The sequence below is a fragment of the Dipteris shenzhenensis genome, chromosome 13 (assembly GCF_047967505.1).
Source record: "Dipteris shenzhenensis isolate YYH24624 ecotype China chromosome 13, Dip_SZ_1.0, whole genome shotgun sequence".
Taxonomy (NCBI): Eukaryota; Viridiplantae; Streptophyta; class Polypodiopsida; order Gleicheniales; family Dipteridaceae; genus Dipteris; species Dipteris shenzhenensis.
Window position 1 is genome coordinate 49993919 of NC_141608.1, and position 19206 is coordinate 50013124.

General features: G+C 44.1%; 1 protein-coding gene across 1 annotated transcript in view; it reads left to right on the forward strand.

Annotated features, from left to right (window-relative positions):
• Nucleotides 1–19206, forward strand: part of LOC147895532 (uncharacterized) — a 101305-nt gene that overhangs the window by 18448 nt on the left and 63651 nt on the right. Inside the window, exon 5 of the mRNA XM_087383559.1 lies at nucleotides 1270–1398. Coding sequence (XP_087239685.1) covers nucleotides 1270–1398 — 129 coding nt within the window. The remainder of the gene's footprint in view (nucleotides 1–1269; nucleotides 1399–19206) is intronic.

Here is a 19206-nt window from a genome sequence, read left to right on the forward strand (position 1 = left end):
GCTGTTAGGTCAGCCCGGCCGGCTTGGTCAACGCCAACCGTGACCAGGTCGGCCAAAAAGTCAACACATTGACTTTTGACCAAAAGTCAACTCTATGTTTTTGACCTACAATGATGTGGCGTTGACTGTCTGTTGACTGTGTGCTGATTGCTGATTGCGCAAGGCTGCCTGCATGGATGTACAGATGCTGGCATGGCAGTTGACTTGGCTGCTTGCATTGGCACCGGCTAGCATGGCCACGGGCTTGTGGATGCTCGTGACATCAACATATTTTCACTCCTATGCTGCACCCATTTCAGCATGTCCCCCGTTTTTTTTTTGTGCGGAAAGAATGCCTGTCCCCCGTTTATTTATCGATCTTTCTTTGATGGGTTGGAAGTTTGATCAAGACATTTTGGGTTATTCTCCATTTTCATTTACAGATCTTACTGCCAAGAAAGCTTATCATCTTCTGCTCCCACAGCTATGGATTCAGGCGCATGGTCTTTTTATTTGGCATCTTGACAAACCTCTTGCTTGGCGGAAGGTTTGTCTCGGCCGTATTTGGAACAGTAAGCTACCTCTCAGAAAGAGGCTTTTCTTATGGCATTGTTTGGTGGGTTGCCCTAGTGGTGGACTATTTCTTGGCTGCCAGGCATATAGCTTCCTTGCCTTGCCCATTTTGTTCACAATCTGAGGGACATGGTCCCACATCTGCTATGGACTTTGCCCGGTTGCCCGTGATTTTCTGCCCAGATTGGGGGCTCGATTTCCTAGCATCTCTTTTTTTTACAAAAAAGATTTCCTAGCATCTCTTTTGGCAGGCAGTTTTGTTTTTTTGGGAGATATGCCTCTACACCGGACTATGTTCAGTTCTTTAGTTGGTGTCGTTATTGGGTATGGTGTGGGTTTTATATCATGCCCATAACTAGTAGATGTATGGACACTCCTCTGTGGATATTTATCACTTCTTCTGTTCTTCCGTGCATCTCTCCCTTTAGGACACGCATTCCATGGGAGATCTTCCTTCGGCCCAGCTAAAAGTATTCTTTCATTGCTTTTAGTTTTACTGAACTAGCTACTCTTCACTTGAGCAGTTATGAACGTCTTTTTTTCACCTTTCTCTAGTTTGTGAGTAGTAGCTGTTTCACTTTGAGATAGCTATGAATGTACATTCTTCTTAGTGAAAGATCCTCTTACAAAAAAAAAAAGTGTGTCTGTGAGGGGAGAGAGAGAGAGAGAGAGAGAGAGAGAGAGAGTTGGACAAATGTGTAATTTTAACGTGAACAGGTCCAGCATCCCGGTGTTGAGGAATTGATGATGACTGATATCCGCAATCTAAAAACATTTGCTGCTTTTTTACAACGATTTGATATCCATTTTGACATGCTATCTGTAATAGATGAGCTGGAAGAGCAGGCATGTTATTCTAATTGCTTAGAATTAATCTCTTTTTGTTCTCAATGGACTATCTTGCTGTTCAACCCATTGTTATAGTATCCCTTTTGTTGTTACTGTTTCTTTACAATGATTTGATATTTATGTTGACATGCTATCTGTAATAGATGAGCTGAAGAGGATGCTTATTGCTCTAGTTGCTATGAATTGGTATACTTTTGTTCCCATGGACTATCTTGCTGCTTACCCTGTTTCTTTATGTTCCCTTTTGTTCTTACTGCTAAGTGCTTTTCTAATCCATGTTGGTGGTAGAGAAAGGGTAGTAAGTCGTTAGGATTTCTCAACTTGACGGAAGAAATGAAATGAAATGAATTGTTTTGTTCTCTGGAGGCCGAATAGGATCTTAGACAAACTAGGCATAGCTTAACTATATGATCGGTTGATGCAACTCTAAATAGCTGTGCCACTTATCAGAATTACATATCCTTATGAAAAATACACTGGAAATGGAGAGCAAAGAAACCTTCATTCACATTACTTGTTTTCTTAGCTCACTTCCTATGCTCCTAAATCTCTCTTTATTAGCCTCCAATGTGCTTGGGATTCAAATTAAAAAGATTGAGAGAGAGAGAGAGAGAGAGAGAGAGAGAATATGATATTGTTAATGTCCGTTGGAGAACCAACAGGATCTATAGGACAAAGGTGAGTCCATGAGAAAACTATACGTTGCAGCTCCCAAAATAGCTTTCAACAACAACAGTTCATATGTTTGCATCCTCCAGCAATGCTTGCAAGTGTATGTCCTTGTTCCAAGGCTTTATTGCAATGTGCCAATACCTCCTTGATGTAAGCTCCTATCTTCCTCATTGGCTGGTCGAAGAGGATGTGCAAGTTCGTATGTGTGGACATCCTTATTTCATATTTCTCCTTGATGTCTTTCGTCTTCTACATCCCGTGATGGGCATAGGCCGCAAACCCGATCCTCTCGTGGCACCTTTTTCCATCTACCACTTGAAGTTTGTGAGGGCTGATTTGTAGTTGGCATATTGGTTTCCGTTTAAATGAGAGATGTTCCCTTTGAGATAATCTTGTCCCCCATAGGGCAGCATTGGATTGATTTCTCTTTTGTAGAAGGTCATCTTCTCTTTCGGGCTTGCCATAGTTTGCCTGTGATGTTTGCAGTTACCAGCTCTCTGATGTGAATGTTGGTGGGGGGGAGTTCTGATGCATCAATCGCCGTGATGTGTACTTGCATGTTGAAAAATCTATGGATGCTTGTAAAGCATTCAAGTTTGTCTGTAGTTTATGTTCATCCTCTGCAAATAGGACCATGTCCTCTGCATATAGCAACAGGAGGAGTTCGTAGCCTGCAATTCGGGACCCTGCTCTGCTGCACTGCTTTTAGTGACTTTTTAACCCGAGTTTGAGTCGACTACTAGTGGTTTACCCGTTGCCCCTTCTGCTACTGCTGTTATTGCGACTAGGTGGTCCACTGTAGAATGCTTGGGCTTGAAACCTGCTTGGGATGTTGTTTGCCCTGGTGCTTTTTGCCCATTCACTCATTTTCTGTTCTGAGATCGTGCTACAGAGCTTGGCCATCAGGCTGCTTAGCGTGATTGGCATGTATGTCTTGCAAGTTCTCACTGACACCGGGTCTACCGGTGCAGTCACCGACGCTACAGTCGCTGTGGTTGGAGTCACGACTCTCACGATTCCCTCAACACTAAATGGCTCTGGACTTTCATCTTCCATAATGGGTAATTGCTTACATCCAACTTGTTTGTAGGTATAGCATAGCTTTGGGCCATGACAATGAACTAAGAACAGATAGAGTAAGAAAGTCGTACACCTGTCAGAACCTTAGCCCCCCTCACAAGGGCGCCGTCCTTCAAACGTTGAAGTAGATCCCCGGAGCCTTGAATCAAGTTAGTCTTTTAGCAACGTCCTTGCCTTCAACCTCCACTTCTCGTGGACTTCTGATCACGGCTGTGATACCATGTTAGAAATGAACCAAGCTGAGGGTATCCCGCAATGGAAGACTGAATAGAGAATCCCAGTAATTCAAGAAAAAGTGTTTAACTATGGAATCCAAAACTTCTTTACTTGTGTATACTCAACAAACATATGTGTGTGCACGCTAGCAAGTAGACAATGCTCCAAGAGAGATATAGAACCAACAAAAGATATATTTCCATCCACAATAGGACACGATAAAAAAGAGTCTAGAGTCCCATCAAACCATGGTTCTTTGTCCTTACCAAAATTTGTACTACTATCTCCTTGGCACTTCTAGATCCCTAAGCCGGTGTGCTCCTCGTTGAGATTTTGTACACATAGTCATCGTGCCTTGATCCTTGGACCTTGCTGCCCTGACTGTCAGCCTAGGCGTGCAGCCCCCTCCGAGCTCTGTCTGCAGCTGCTCAGCCCTTGTTTATTCTTCCGGATGTAGGCCCAAAGAAGGCTGTCTTGCTGCTCCAGTATGCTGGACTTCTTGCTGCCCAAGTTGACGTAGTATGAGGCCCCAAGGGGCCCCTTTTATAGGGGCTGTTAGCCCCCTAAACTGGCCAACCCAACCAGGCCTACCAATTGACCCAGTCAGCCCTAAAAAGCCGACTGACTGGCTGGTTTGTAAAACCAGCCTGGTGGGGGCACACCTTCTAAGGTGTGGCTGGCCCTGCCTGTGTATGTGGCAGGCTGCCACTGGCCCAGGCAGTTCTGCCCATAAACTGACCTGTTCTAGGGCTCTTCTGGCCCCCTAAACTTGCTCCAAACAGGCACCTATGCAGCCCTGTTGTTCTGCCTCCTGTCAGGCCATGTTCGAGCTCTGGATGTTCTCCAAACAGGTCTATATTTCTTCTGAAGGCCTCCGTACAGATGCCGACGTCAGCACCATTTCATTGCAGTGTTTCCTGGCTGTATTCCCTGCACAATCATGCTCCCTCCAATCACGGACAGCCACGTGGCACCTCAGTACCCCTGCTGTCCACCTTGCCAGGTAAATCTTTGAACCTGCTGCCCACATGGCAGCTCATGTGCTGCCCATGTAGCAGCCCCATGTGTTCATGTTTTCTTGTTTGCGTGCTGCCCACATAGCAACCAAAGTACTTTCCATGTGGTAGCAACGTCACCCTTTGGTTCACCTGCCCCATGCTCTCCTCATATGGGGGCTCATAGATGGGGAGGTGAACACTTAATATCCAACACCCCATTTCACCGACACATATTGGCCCGATCCCAACCCTCCAGTAGCTCTCATATCGTAGCCCTCTGGAACATTGCGGTGTCGATGTTGCTTCCTGGATTTTCATCTAGTAGCTTCTGCTCCACGAGGTCGGGTCCCATACAAGCAAGCCACTGTGTTACAAGGTCCATCTTTGGTAGCACCAGATGGCAACGCCTCCTTCAGTCACGTACCCGCCTTTGAACTGGAGCAATCCAAGCACCAACATGCTCCAACTTTCTCCCTCATGATGGGTGAACAGCCTTGGGGGTCCTCTAGGCACCATGCTGTCAGGGTCTGCTTCAACCCGTCCTCCATCTTGGCAAGGTTTGCAACCAAATAACATACTCGAGAAATCAAATCCCAAGCATAAAGCCAAATTACTTGGACCTAAAAGCTTCCATGTGTAGTCGTGTGATTTGCCTCTCTAAGTCAAAACATCCATCCGGCGCTGAATCCACAGGTCCCGTCGAAGAATATTCCATGAGGTCACACACGAGAATCTAGATCCTATAATCTAGGTGAGGAATCACATCTACCACATGAGGTGGCACAAGTGACCTTAAGAACCTTCACACTCACATAATTGTAGGACACTCCTAGGACTCTAGGACCACACACACTAGGACTCCGATTCCAACATTTCTTTGCGACAGAAGTTCTTCTTTCCTGCGTCTGAGGCCATATTCTTGGACACCTTACTCCTGGTCTTTGTCTGGTGCAAGGCGCACTGAGTTTTGAGGTGTTTGTGGGCTGTAAACTCCATTCTGGAGGATGCCTTTATGGCGGATTTGCTACAGCTTGCTGGACGCTCTCTTTTCTGATCTTTTCTGGTGCTGGAAGACACTCATAGACAGCTCCCTCCTACCAAAGTTTGCTGTCCGCTATTCAACCTACTTCTGGAGCTGTTTCGGGCTCAAACAGGCTCTTTCTGCTGGCTGAATTCTCATCCTCTCTTTCTACTCTATGCTACTGGCACTCCTATTGAGTTCTTGCTAGGTTGGATGTCCTGCGGTTGGCCCGGGAGAGGATTGGGGCATTGGTTGTGATACTCTCTTCTTGGGGGTGCAATGGCTAGCCTTGGGCTCAGTAATGGCTTGGTTATGTGTGAATGCATTGCTTGACATGTTGTCAGATTGGTCTACTTGTGTTATGCATGACTTCTGAAAGGAACCAAAGGAATAGCACTGGGAGTTGGTCACTAGCACAGCCACGGGTTGGCACTGTACTGGGTTGCACCTGCAGGTGAGCTCTTGAAGGGATTCCTTTGTATTTTGAGCTAACCAGCAATTAAATAAATACAGCAAGGGGCGCCAAGCGTTTGGGCCAACAGGTTTCACTCTTTATGCTTCTGAGTAGGGGCATTCTAGCCTCCCTTGTCTTGAATGGTTCCAGTGAAGTTTTATGCTTTGAGTTTTGTTTGTGGACAAAAGCAATCTTTCAAGTTGGCTGTATTTTCAGTTTTGTGAGATAGTAGAGACAGTTACACTGCCCTTTGTGATCAAAGGCCGGTTACAAAATGATGTTTCATGAAGAGAGTCGAATGCCTTCAAATCCAGTTATCACATGCAATGAGAATTGCTTTAGCTTAGCTCATACTTGCATTATATAGGTTGAGGATCCAATTAAAAAAGGAGAGCATTCTACCAAATCAGAGGGTGGTCCAATTGCCTATATAGGAAGGGATTGAGCGACATGTCCCAGTTTGTAAATACCCACTAGAGATGCTTGGTGCTTATCCTCGACGAGACACAAAAACCACCTATCACAACCCATAGTATCGCTTATCCAAATACCAAATAAGGCATTCATCATCTCCTTCTACCATGAAGTGAACAAGTAGGGAAGAAGGGGGAAGAAAGAAGGGATGAGGGGGGGAGGGTGTTGGACATTGAGTGGCCACCTCCCCATCTATGAACCCCCATAAAAGGAGAGCATGGGGGGGTGAACCAAGGGCGATGTGGCTGCCACATGGGCAGTACTTTGGCTGCCATGTGGGCAGCATACAAACAGGAAAATATGAACACACGGGGCTGCCACATGGGCAGCACATGAGCTGTCTGTGGGCAGCAGGTTTAGAGATTTACCTGGCAGTTGGAGCCACCATGGTGGACAGGAAGGTGAGCTGCAATGTACCTGGGAATACAGCCAGGAAACACTGCGATGACATGGCACTGACATCAGCAGCTGTACGCAGGTCTTAAAAATCAGTACAGAGCTGTTTGGACAGCATCCAGGGCCTGGTATATGGTCTGACAGGAGGCGGAACAGTAGGGCTGGATAGTATGAGGTGTCTGTAAGGCTTGCCCAGCCTATAAAAGAGGCTATGTACTTGCTGTGATTATCGATCTATCAACATCAGCTTATGCCTCAACTCTTGTCTTCAATCATGTGATCAAGTCTCTCACCTTCTCCTCATTTCCATCAAATGGTATCAGAGCGGGTCTTCCCTGACTGAGCCTTACCTCTCGCAATGAAGCGTCCTGCTCATCCTTCACCACTCTTCCGCTTGCCCATCCGTCGTCGTCACTCTGCTGCGACAAACTGAACTCCTTCTGCTCGTCGTCTGCGCCACTCTGCTCGTCGTCTGCGCCACTCTGCTCGTCGTCTGCTTCACTCTGCTCGTCGTCTGCGCCACTCTGCTCGTTCTCTGCTCGCCCCTCTGCTCGTTCTCTGCTCGCCCCTCTGCTCGTCATCTACTGCACCTCTCTACCCATGCAGCTGCTCCTGCTGCCCATGCTTCTCCTGTTGCCCACGCAGCCCGCCATTCTGCTCGAACACCTGCTGCTCCGTGGTGAACCCGACGTTAACACCTGCTGCTCCGACTTCTGCCCGAACCTGCTGCTCCCATGCAACTGGTTGCCCACGTAGCTAGACCTGCGACGGCGCCAGCCATGGAGCTGACTTGACGACTGATGATCTGAGGGCTGTGGCCATCAACTCGCACAACAGATCTGAGTTGTTGCTCTACGCTGTTGATCTTCTTCGTCTGAGATATTTTGTTTTTGAAGATTGTGAATTTGTTGGGGCTTTTATGGTCTGAAGCTCCCCTAGTGTTGCTAGAACACTATGCTCTAGGAAATATTGAAAAGCCCCAATTTTTTGCAAACCCTAATTTTTACAGTAACCCTAACCCTAAAATTTAGGGCTTTTCTGTTCTGTGTCTTCCTTTGGCATAATTGAAGCCTCTATTATGTAAAATTTGGGCCCTTTTTGAAATTTGAGTAAACATTGTAAGGGATTTAGACACTGGTTGTAATAACAGCTAAGACCTTCCCACCAATGGATAGCATAAAAAACTCCTTGCTCATTGAGAAATTCTCAGGGAGCAATTTCCCAACTTGGCAGACAAAACTCCGGCTTCTTCTTATGCGAGAAGGGATATGGAATATCACCAATGGCAAGGAGCCAAAACCCCAAAGTGATGATGCTAGAATCAGTTGGCCCTAGACCTATGAGTTGGTCATGCATCCATGCTCAGATTTGAGTCTCTGATCATGTTGACACCTAAGCCATGAGAGTGCTTGGTTCAACCTCTGAATTATGCTCTGTTGTTAGCCTCTGAGATTGCTTGGGATGCACAGTCTGGATGATGTCATAGTTTCTCACCCTACCTCCGAAAGGGGGTTTGTTGGAATCAGAGTCCTAGTGTGTGTGGTCCTAGAGTCCTAGGAGTGTCCTACAATTATGTGAGTGTGAAGAGTCTTGAGGTCACTTGTGCCACCTCATGTGGTAGATGTGATTCCTCACCTAGATTATAGGATCTAGATTCTCGTGTGTGACCTCATGTATGAGGTGTGTGTAAGGCTTGCCCAGCCTATAAAAGAGGCTATGTACTTGCTGTGATTATCGATCTATCAACATCAGCTTATGCCTTAACTCTTGTCTTCAATCATGTGATCAAGTCTCTCACCCTCTCCTCATTTCCATCAAGAAAGTCGAGAAAAGCTTCAAAAGTGGCCCAGAATGAAGGCGTGTAGGTCCAGGAAGCATCCCAGCGGCAGAGAGTGTAGGATCGAATGAAAGAGAGAGAGAGTGCAGGTAGCAAAGAGTCGCACGAGTCTTAGCCGTCAAAACTAGGATAATGAAAAATAGGAGTACAAGGTACTTGTACCTAGACCTAGGACTAAGTGTCCTAGGTGTCACATAGGACTAAGTGTCCTATGTGGCCTAAAAGGCACTAACAGTACAAGTGCCTACATTTATGCCTACAAGGCACATACCATGGCCTAAAGGGCATCACTAGAACCACCTGAAGATGGCCTACAAACCCCCTCCATGGGATGGGCTGAAGTACTCTGGAAACATCTCAGAATACCTGGTATTTTCTGGTCATGGTGGCACATGTTCATCCAAAAGGATATAGCCACCTATGAATGTACAAGGGATGTCAGATCATGTAACAAAGGGAACCAAGTGTAAAGCCTGTTAGAAGACTTCGAACTTGGGACGAGGAAGTGCCTTTGTAAACATATCTGCTATGTTGTCCTCTGTGGGAAGATAGAACAACTCTATGTCTCCTGCTGACAACCGCTCCCAAACATAATGATAGTGAACTTCAATATGCTTGGTACGCGCATGAAACACTGGGTTACGCGCAATGGCCAAAGTACTCTGGCTGTTAGTGTAGACAATAGTGGACGATGTCTGGCAAATACCAAGATCTGTAAGTAACTGTCGAAGCCAAACACACTCTACTGTAGCGGTGAAAGCTGCCCTGTACTCAGCCTCACAGCTAGACGTGGCAACTGTTGGTTGCTTCTTGCTGAGCCAAGAGATACATGAATTGCCAAGAAAAAAACAATTGCCAGTATGTGACACTCTGGTGTCGGAACATCCTGCCCAGTCACTATCCGTGTAAGCATGCATGGTAAGTGAACCCTGATCACCATAGAAGAGGGCTAAATCCTGAGTGCCTCTGAGATATCTGAAGACTCTCTTCACTGCCTGCCAATGCTGTGAACTGGGCATGTGCATGAATTTGCTGAGCTGAGATAGTGCATACTGCAAGTCAGGTCTGGTGTGACATAAATAAATAAGGCATTCAACAGCTGCTGATAAAGAGTGATATCACATGGTGGGCTCCCATCATGAGCTGAGAATTTGAAGCCAGGGTCCACTGGAGTAGAGATTGGCTTGCAATCCTCAAAGTGAAAACGATCAAGGAGCTGTCCAATATACTTGGACTGAGACATCATGATACCCCCCTCAACATGAGCAAACTGAATGCCCAAATAATAATGGAGCCGTCCCATGTCTAACATGTCAAAAATCTGCTGCAAATCAGCCTTGAAAGCTGCAATTTGCTGAGTATCTGGGCCCGTGATGAGCATATCATCCACATATAAAATCAGCACTAAAAAATCAGATCCAATCCCATGGACTTAAAGAGTGGGTTGTGTGGGACTATTCTGAAAACCAAGGGATAGTAAGTGTGCATGAATTTTGGCATACCATGACCTGGGTGCCTGCTTCAAACCATAAAGGGATTTTCTAAGCCGGAATACCTTATTTTCATAATTAACAACCTCAAAGCCAGGAGGTTGTGTGACATAGACTTCTTCCTGCAGATCCCCATGAAGAAAAGCAGTCTTGATGTCAAGTTGGTGCACTTGCCAATGATGATGGGTTGCAATGGCAATGACACATCTAATGGTAGTAATCTTGGATGTGGGAGCAAATGTCTCCTCAAAGTCAATGCCTTGTTGTTGGGCATACCCTTTTGCAACAAGACGGGCTTTGTATCGATCTATGCTGCCATAGCTATAAATTTGAAAGTTGGACTTGTGATTTGTAATTATAGTTTCAAGCAGTGGTTTATTATTAAAAAAAAAAGAAAACCACCCATTGACCTAAATGGAAGTAGAAGAAGAAGCTTCTAGGATGGATCTTGTAGAGTCGGGAGTCCGGCCGACCCCGCAGGTGTCATGCCGAGCAGGTCATACACTATCTGGCAGAATTGCAATGTTAGAGGATGCCTTGCAACAGATTTTAGCGCAACAGTTACAAGCAAATGTAGGGCAATCTAAGCTCAGGAAAATGATGCATAGTATGTCTGCCAGACTATCTCGTGAGGAGAAAGATAAATCTCCGATGGAACCGGAGTCTAGTGTTTGTACGGTCGAGCCTAGGAGGACTAAGGTGCCTAATATTCCCAATTATAGGTCAGAAAAGTATTCTGGTCGGATGTCTGACCGTAGTTCCGATATCATTGAGACCTGGTTACACAAATGGGACGAGGCATTCGCCATTTGTGAAATTAGTAATGATATGAAGAAAATCCGTGAGGCCACCCATATGTTTAATGAGGCAGCGGATAGGTGGTGGATAAAACAGCAGAAAGATGGAGTAGCATCCACTACTTGGGAGGGGTTTAAAAAGGAATTTAGAAAACACTTCCTACCTCCTGACGAAGCATCCCGAGCTTGGGATCAGTATCAAAACCTTCGTCAGAGAAATTTATCAGTGGCGGAATACACTGATAAGTTCAGAGAAAGTGTAATGAAGGTCGATGAACCCCTATTTCAGTCAATCCAAGTAAAAGATTTTATCTTTGGATTGAATGATCGAATCAAGATGGAAGTTCGGGCTAAGTATGCGAACACGCTAGATGAAGCAATTGCCATAGCCCTGAACTATGAGGATGCAAAAAGGGAATAGACCAAGTGGGTTTGTGCAGGTTGGGACTCAGTATGGTTACCCGAAGAAAACTGGGTTTAAGAAGTGGATTAGCAAGGGGAGTGTCTCACAGCCTAGTGGTCAAGCCAAGCAGGCGAAACCAGTTGAGACTCCTAAATCAAGTACCACTATTGGAATGAAAAGAAAAGTAACACCAATGGCAGCCCGGGCTTGGTCGAAGTCTTCTTTGAACCCAGAGCAAAGGGAAAAAGCGAGGAGAGAAGGCTTGTGTTTTGGATGCCTTCAGTCTCATCAGTGGAAAGATTGTCCACGAAACAAAGATCGTCGGATGGTTGAGATGGTAGTCTCAGAATGCGACGTGAAAATGGAGGGAAGTCCTAGAGTAGAACAGATGCAGATTCAGCTGGCGGGATCTTCTCAAAGATTAGTACCTTTTTTGTTATGTGTGTCTATTGCTAAGTTAGTAACTAGTGCACCTGATAATATCTTGTCAAAGCCCGCAACAACGGGGTATACAGCCTTTAATGATACGGAGTTAATTAAGATGAAAGGGCAAGTAGCTAATCATGATGTCATTGTGTTGTTTGACTCAACGTCAATGCACAATGTAATTAACTTCAAGCTTGTAAAGAGGCTGAAACTAAAGACTAGCCCATCTGACTATGCATATACAGTTAGAATGGCAGACGGAAGTTCAACTGAAGTATGGGACCAAAGGGTTACCCAGTTGGAGCTTCGAATTCAGGACTAAGCTGAGAAGCTTGATTTTGAAATGACTAAGCTTGCTCATGCAGACATAGCCCTGGGTAAGGCTTGGCATTCTAGGAAGAATCCAGCCATAGATTGAAAAAAGCACATTTATGAATTCAAGATGAATGATGTGCTGTATGTCTTACGAGGTGAAAAGGATATACCTCAAGGACCGTTGATTTACGTGAGCTTTTGTTTCTTTGTATAGCATCGGTAGAGCCGGTTGATGATTCTTCGGCTAGCACTGATGTTGTCCAAAATGGAGAGATGGCCAAGCTGGCTGATCAAATAGCAGAGGAGTTCTCTGATTGTTTTAGGGATGAGCTACCTTATGGGTTACCTCCAGAGCGGAATGTTCAGCATAAGATTGAACTAATCCCGGGGACAGAACCTGTAAATAGACCTCCCTATAGGTTGAGTTTTCCTAAAGAGGCAGAGGTGCGAAGACAACTGGAAGAATACCTCAAGTTGGGGCAGATTCAACCAAGTTTCTCACCTTTTGCTTCGCCAGTGATATTAAAGAAGAAGAAAGATGATACTTTTCGTCTCTGTATAGATTACAGAGCATTGAATAATATCACTATTAAGCACAGGTCCGCAAGTGGCGGATTTGTTTATTAGAGATATATTTCGTTTGCATGGATTACCCAAATCCATAGTGGCAGACAGGGATGTCAAATTTACCGGTCATTTTTGGACAGCGGTGTTTGAGACACTAAGGACTGAGTTGGGAATGAGTAGTGGGAATCATCCAGAAACGGATGGTTAGATGGAAAGAATCAACCAAATTTTAGAAGATATGCTTAGAGCATATGTGTCATTGAGGCAACATACATGGGATAAGTGGTTGCCATTGTTAGAGTTTGCCTACAATGATAGAAAACATTCCTCTACAGGGCTCAGTCCGTTTGAGCTGAACTATGGTTATAGACCAGCGAATCCAACTATAGTTGGAATACCTCAGAAAGTGCCTAGTGCCGCGAACTTTGTGGTTCGGATGCGGGAGATGCTAGCACTTGCGAGAGCTAACATCCACCAAGCTATGGATAGAGCTAAGGCATATGCGGATGAAAACCGATCCGCCAGAGTATTTAAGGAAGGGGAAAAAGTTTTTCTCAGAGTTCCTTCGCACTCTAAGTCACTGCAGGAGAGTGTGCTAAATTATCACCTCGATATTGTGGGCCATGGTTAATTCTAAAAAGAATAGGCAAGGTAGCCTAAAAATTAGAATTGCCACAGGGTTGTAAGGTGCGCCCAGTGTTTCATGTCTCTCGTTTAAAGAAATTTTTGCATACAGCTGACTCACTAATCGAGGGTGTTGTTTTGTTTCAAGAGATAGAGGATAATGCAAGACGCAAACCAACAGGAATTCTGGATGGAGGAACAATGCAAGTACGCAATCGGAAGATACCCACGGTGTTGGTTGCATGGCATGGTCTACCTCTATCAGAAGCTACCTGGGAATCCGTATACCAGTTACGGAGAGTGTTCCAAGACTTTATCATCGAGGACGCTGATGCTTGAAGAGGGAAGGAATGTTACGCTCAAGTTGAGGTAACATGACCTCGGAAGGGTCAGTCGACATTTTCCTTTAAAGGATCAATGTTTGTATTATATTTGTTTGGGCTTCATGTAAATGATCAAAAAAAGGAATAAAGGTCAAGGTCCTTGGTGAGGGTGATATGGCACTAGACTAGGTGGATCTAAGGCTAAAGGGACCTAAATGCATTAAATGTGCCTAGGGGCAAATGGTTTCAATGATATCCCAAGAGAGGGGTAAATGATGCATTAAGGAAGGACCCTAAAATGAAGACATGTGGCATACTAGATCCATCTAGGGAATTTTGGGGCTTGTTGGGAATAAGCAAGCTGAAGCTTTTACGTAATCGGATTCATTGATTGATTTTTCTGAGAGCTTGCTACCACCGAGGTTGGTTGGAGGAAAATACTTGTGCCTGTGCCCGTGATTCGACGTGACATTCTAGGAGCAGACAGATTTTCATGTTATACTGGCTGTCCAAAAAATGACAGCAAATATCTGCAAATTTTTGACCCAAATCAAAGGGCAAATGCAGATCTGACCCAAATGTGACTGTGACAGGCAATGTTCACTGCAAAAAATAGCAAATCTAGCAAAAGCCCCAAATTTATTGAGGGCAAATAGGCCAAAAAGAGGGCAAATGCAGAAAAGCCCCAAATTTTGCTGAAATTTTTGCAAATGTGACCCAATGTATGCAAATCTAACTCAATATCCTACAAAAAAGACTCAATGTCTGAAAATCTGACTCAATGTCCTGCAAATGTGACTCAATGTTCTCAAGAGAGAGAGAGTACAAGTAGCAAAGAGTCGCACGAGTCTTAGCCGTCAAAACTAGGATAATGAAAAATAGGAGTACAAGGTACTTGTACCTAGACCTAGGACTAAGTGTCCTAGGTGTCACATAGGACTAAGTGTCCTATGTGGCCTAAAAGGCACTAACAATACAAGTGCCTACATTTATGCCTACAAGGCACATACCATGGCCTATAGGGCATCACTAGAACCACCAGAAGATGGCCTACAGAGAGCACCAAGAACTATCGCGAAGAAAGCTCGAAAAAACACTTCAGCCAGCAAGAGGAGAGTTGCAGAAAGTCTCAAATCAGCAAGGAAGGGAAAGGAAGGGCTCCAGGGCCTTCTAGGGACTTCCAGGGGTGACACCTAGGTGCCACACAAGGCAAGCAGAGAAGCCACATGCAGAAACATGTACAAAATGAGGTGTGGGATTTTAATGTCCCTAGGGGGTCAGATGGCACACCATGACCCTAATGCTTGGGAACCAATGACCCTAGTTTGTAGGATCTCTAGGGGGTCAGTTTTTAAAGAATGACCCCACTGAACCAAACCAATGACCTTAGAAATTGAAACCACTCTAATAGCACTAGGAGTTGCACTTATTGCACATGAAATCATAGGTACCTTTTGGGCATTAACTAAGGCCCCTAGCCTGGTACCCTAGGCTAAATTCGGTGACAGTTAGTTTAGACACTTTACCATCACCACCACGTCCCCGTGACATACCCCCCTCTTGAAACAGCAAACTATCTTGTTTTTTGTCCCAAAATTACAGCAAATAGAAAAGGGTGTCACAATAGGCATAAATAGCCCATAATCAATAGTAGTATATCGCAGGAAGTACCAAAAATACAATGTACATACAGTAGGACTGCAGATCCATCCATATGGCAGTGTATCAACCAACTGGAGTGTCATGATCACTCATCATAGAAGTCTCACAGCAGAAACATTGTCTGCATCAGTGCCTCGGGTGAAACTGCAGTGTCACCAAGCGACCTCTAGATATCCTGTGAGCTTGTCTGCACTGTGGGTGTGGAGGTGCTCCCCTCCCCATGAGCATCCGGTAATGCCCCAGACATGTGCTTTGCTGAACTGGCATGAGTCGCTACCACAGTAGGCTCGAGACCAAATGCCTCAAGGTAGAGTTGCAAAACTTGAGGTGAATCTACCAATTCATTCTCTTTCATCCAGATCGCATCGTTTGCAGGATAGTTCTTGCACTTTACTTGATAACGTCTGGCAACTCTACCATTAACCTTTCGATCCTTATGTGCCACAATCTGCTCAGGAATCAAGACCTCATCTTGCTCATCAACTTCAGGTTGCTCTTCAACTAGCATATACTGTGGCACTTCTCCATGAAAAGGCTTCAACAAGCTAACATGGAGAGCATTGTGGATGGTCCACTGCTCAAGTAACTTCATCCTGTAAGCTACCTCATTGATCTTCTCAAGAACTTGAAAGGGGCCGTAGTACCTCATATTCAGCTTGGTGTACAGCTTTACCTTCCCTTTCTTGTTTCTGAGGTGTGCCTTAAGAAAACACAGCAACACCCAATCACCTTTTTTGAAGACCAGGCTCCTGCGATGCTTATCCGCAGCTCTTTTCTGCTTGTCCTGGCCTCATTGGAGGGCATACTTAAACTTTTCATAGGCTGCCCGCAAGTCCTCCACATACTCATCTGCCACAATAATCTTCTCCTTTGTATGCAAGATAGGAGTAACCTTTCTCACTCCTTCCACTATTTCAAACGGTGCCTTACCCGTGGAAGAGTGCACTGTATTGTTGTATGCATACTCAATCAGTGGCAAATACTGTTCCCACTTTGCTTTGTGCTCAGACACATAACAATGCAGCAAATCCAAAGCTGTAGAATTTGCCTCTTCTGATTGACCATTAGACTGTGGATGATAAGATAATATTGGAGACTGAGCATGAGTGTGAGGCTCAAAAACAAATATAATAACCCGACAGTCGTAGAAGTAGATACACCAGGGGCAATGCAAATAGTACCACCCCTATCCAAAGTTCAATCATCCACATAGAATTTGTCAATCCATGAATGGATGGGACTCAAGCCTCTCCTATTTGACCAAGAAAATAGGAGACTGTGGCAAGGTGTGAAAAGCATCATCAATCCAACAATCTCTGCTTTGAACTGAAAAATAAATGCATCACAAGAAGCTCTCTCAAGAGAGTGAATGCTACCTTACCTTCCTCCTCTTTTTTTTGTAGGCAACTCCATCATATTCAAGTCACCTCCAATTACCCAGGAGTCAGCAATAGGGGTCCAAGAGAGCAATTCCTGGATATTATTAGGAGCATAGAGGTCAAGCTTACATCCATCTATCAACAAGATAATTCTTAGAGGCCTTGATGGAATAATGATACCTTGGCCAACCACAACAGGGAGAATGGTGGCTGAAAATGAAATGTAAGTTCCTCCCCTGGTGCCATGTGCAGCAAACAAAAAAATATGACGTGAAAGCAGCTTACCTGACTTACTGACTGCAATCCCTAAAATCCAGTTTGTACTGCTCTTGCATTAATAGAATATCAATGGGTTCAGAGGAGGGAAGGAGAGCATGTGGCTACGCTCAAATAGTTGGCTTGGGTGAGATGCCTTGTGTGGGACTGATTTCAACCTCATCATGAGGAGATCTATCTTGTGGAGGCTGATTCATAGCTTGAGAGAATCGCACAAGGGACTTTAGACAACTTCCTATATAGCAAATGCTACATTATCTGGCAAAATTTGCCCAATTTACTAAATGTAGAGCCATTTTTTCCTCCTTCAATCTAGATAAAATGATTTACGATATACTCAATCTAGGAAATTGCAAAATCATCTAGAAAAAATGCATTCTATCTAGGAAAACAAGCTGATTCATAGCTTGAGAGAATCGCACAAGGGACTTTAGACAACTTCCTATATAGCAAATGCTACATTATCTGGCAAAATTTGCCCAATTTACTAAATGTAGAGCCATTTTTTCTTCCTTCAATCTAGATAAAAGGATTTACGATATACTCAATCTAGGAAATTGCAAAATCATCTAGAAAAAATGCATTCTATCGAGGAAAACAATTGATTCTTTCTATCTTAAATGGTGCGTTGCCCTATTAGCTAGATTGAGATTTAGATGCTCGTTTGGGAGAGACTAAAATGAAATCATTTAGACTTCACAAGCAGTTGTAGCTTGAATGAAGAGATTTGGACTACTTTTTGATTAGCCTTCTCTTTTAGTGCTAGCCTTCGTCATGGCTGAGTTTGCCCTTCACCTCCGGAGTGCCGACAGAAACTCAGTACGAAGACTTTGTATAAAAGGATGCTCAAGTATGTGTGGGTGTGTGGATTTGTATGTGTGAGAGCATACTTTTATACTATGGTCTACACCCACTGTTGGGCGTTGATGACGTCAGTGGGGATGTCATAGTAGCTAGGCCCTGCTATGCGTGATGGAGTTTATGGTTTTCAATCTTATGAGTGACTATCGTGAGATTGAAACTGCACTCTGTTATGTTTTTAGAGGATAAGTTTGGGAATGTTCCTGGATTCATCTAGGTATATGATTCTATATAGTAATTGACAATATCTATATAGGAATTACAAATATCTATTTAGCTAATTCATTCTATCTATCAAAAGAAAGGAATTCTATATATTAATTGTCAATGTCTATATAGGAAAGGCATCACTGTCAAGTTAAAAAAACATTGATTAAATGAAAGGAAACATTGAATAAAAAGTGGTAATTTTAAAAGAAAACCACCTATTATAAAGTGGACTAAATGAATGGGAATGTTAAAGATAGATTTGGAATGGAAACTCTTCTTTTTGTCTATTGATGCTAGACATAGAAAAATGTTGGAAATACTTCTTTTTGTGTATTGATGGTAGACATAGAGAAATGTTGGAATGGTCTCGTCTATATGGATAAATGCATGAAAATATCATTATATTCCTTTCATTCACTTATGTTATGGATAATTCCACTTTGTTAGGTGTTGTAATGGAATTTGTGGAATATTTTCACTTTGTTGTTTCTTTTCTTCGTTTCCTTATTTACTACATATTCTAAGTAGATTAGCGTCGAGGTGTGTAATTGATCTTCCTTGGTCCTTCTAGTTCTATAACTCAGGCTGAAGCATAAAGTCTAAGCGATGTCAAAGCTTGGAGATCTAGTTTAACTTGAGTAGAATACTGCCTTTATAGTTTATCTTATCTCCGTGAGACCCGAGGTGCAACTAATTACAAATAATCAATTGTCTTCGGTGGCAATGAGGGACACCACAAGAGCTCGAATGTCCTCATCGGCGAGAAGCAGATTGCTTCTCAGATCTAGTGAATGAAGCATCCGTCCTCTCTAAACCTCTCTTCGCATGGGTGAGTGGGGAAAAGTTCACTAAGGAAAGGATTTTACCATGCTGTCTCATGCCAGTGGGAATCAGTGCCCTCTCCTAATGATCTCGAACATTAACAAAAGTGGAAGGCATGAACTCATAAAAGCTTCCACAATCAGCAAGGGGAGTAAAAGCTGAGTCGTCTTGATGGGGCATCTGAGAAGGGGACTCCTGATCTGAAATGAGTAGGAACAACAAAAGGATCCTATGGATAGAGGTCCCATTTTCTTCTTTGGGCAAACAAAATGGCCAAAGAGTTTGTAACTTTGACACCGATCTTGAGGACCAGTAGTCTCGATATTTTGTCAAAAAAGGGAACCATCTGGTCTCTGAAACAAGATGTAATAATCATAATTGTCAGGGTTGGAAAGTGACCCTAACACGAGGGACTCCATCAAAGCTGACTGTCATTCCTGTTGAAGAAGGCAAACTAGGGAGAGGATAAACCTCTGTGATCACTTTGAAAGAAGCTTCAATG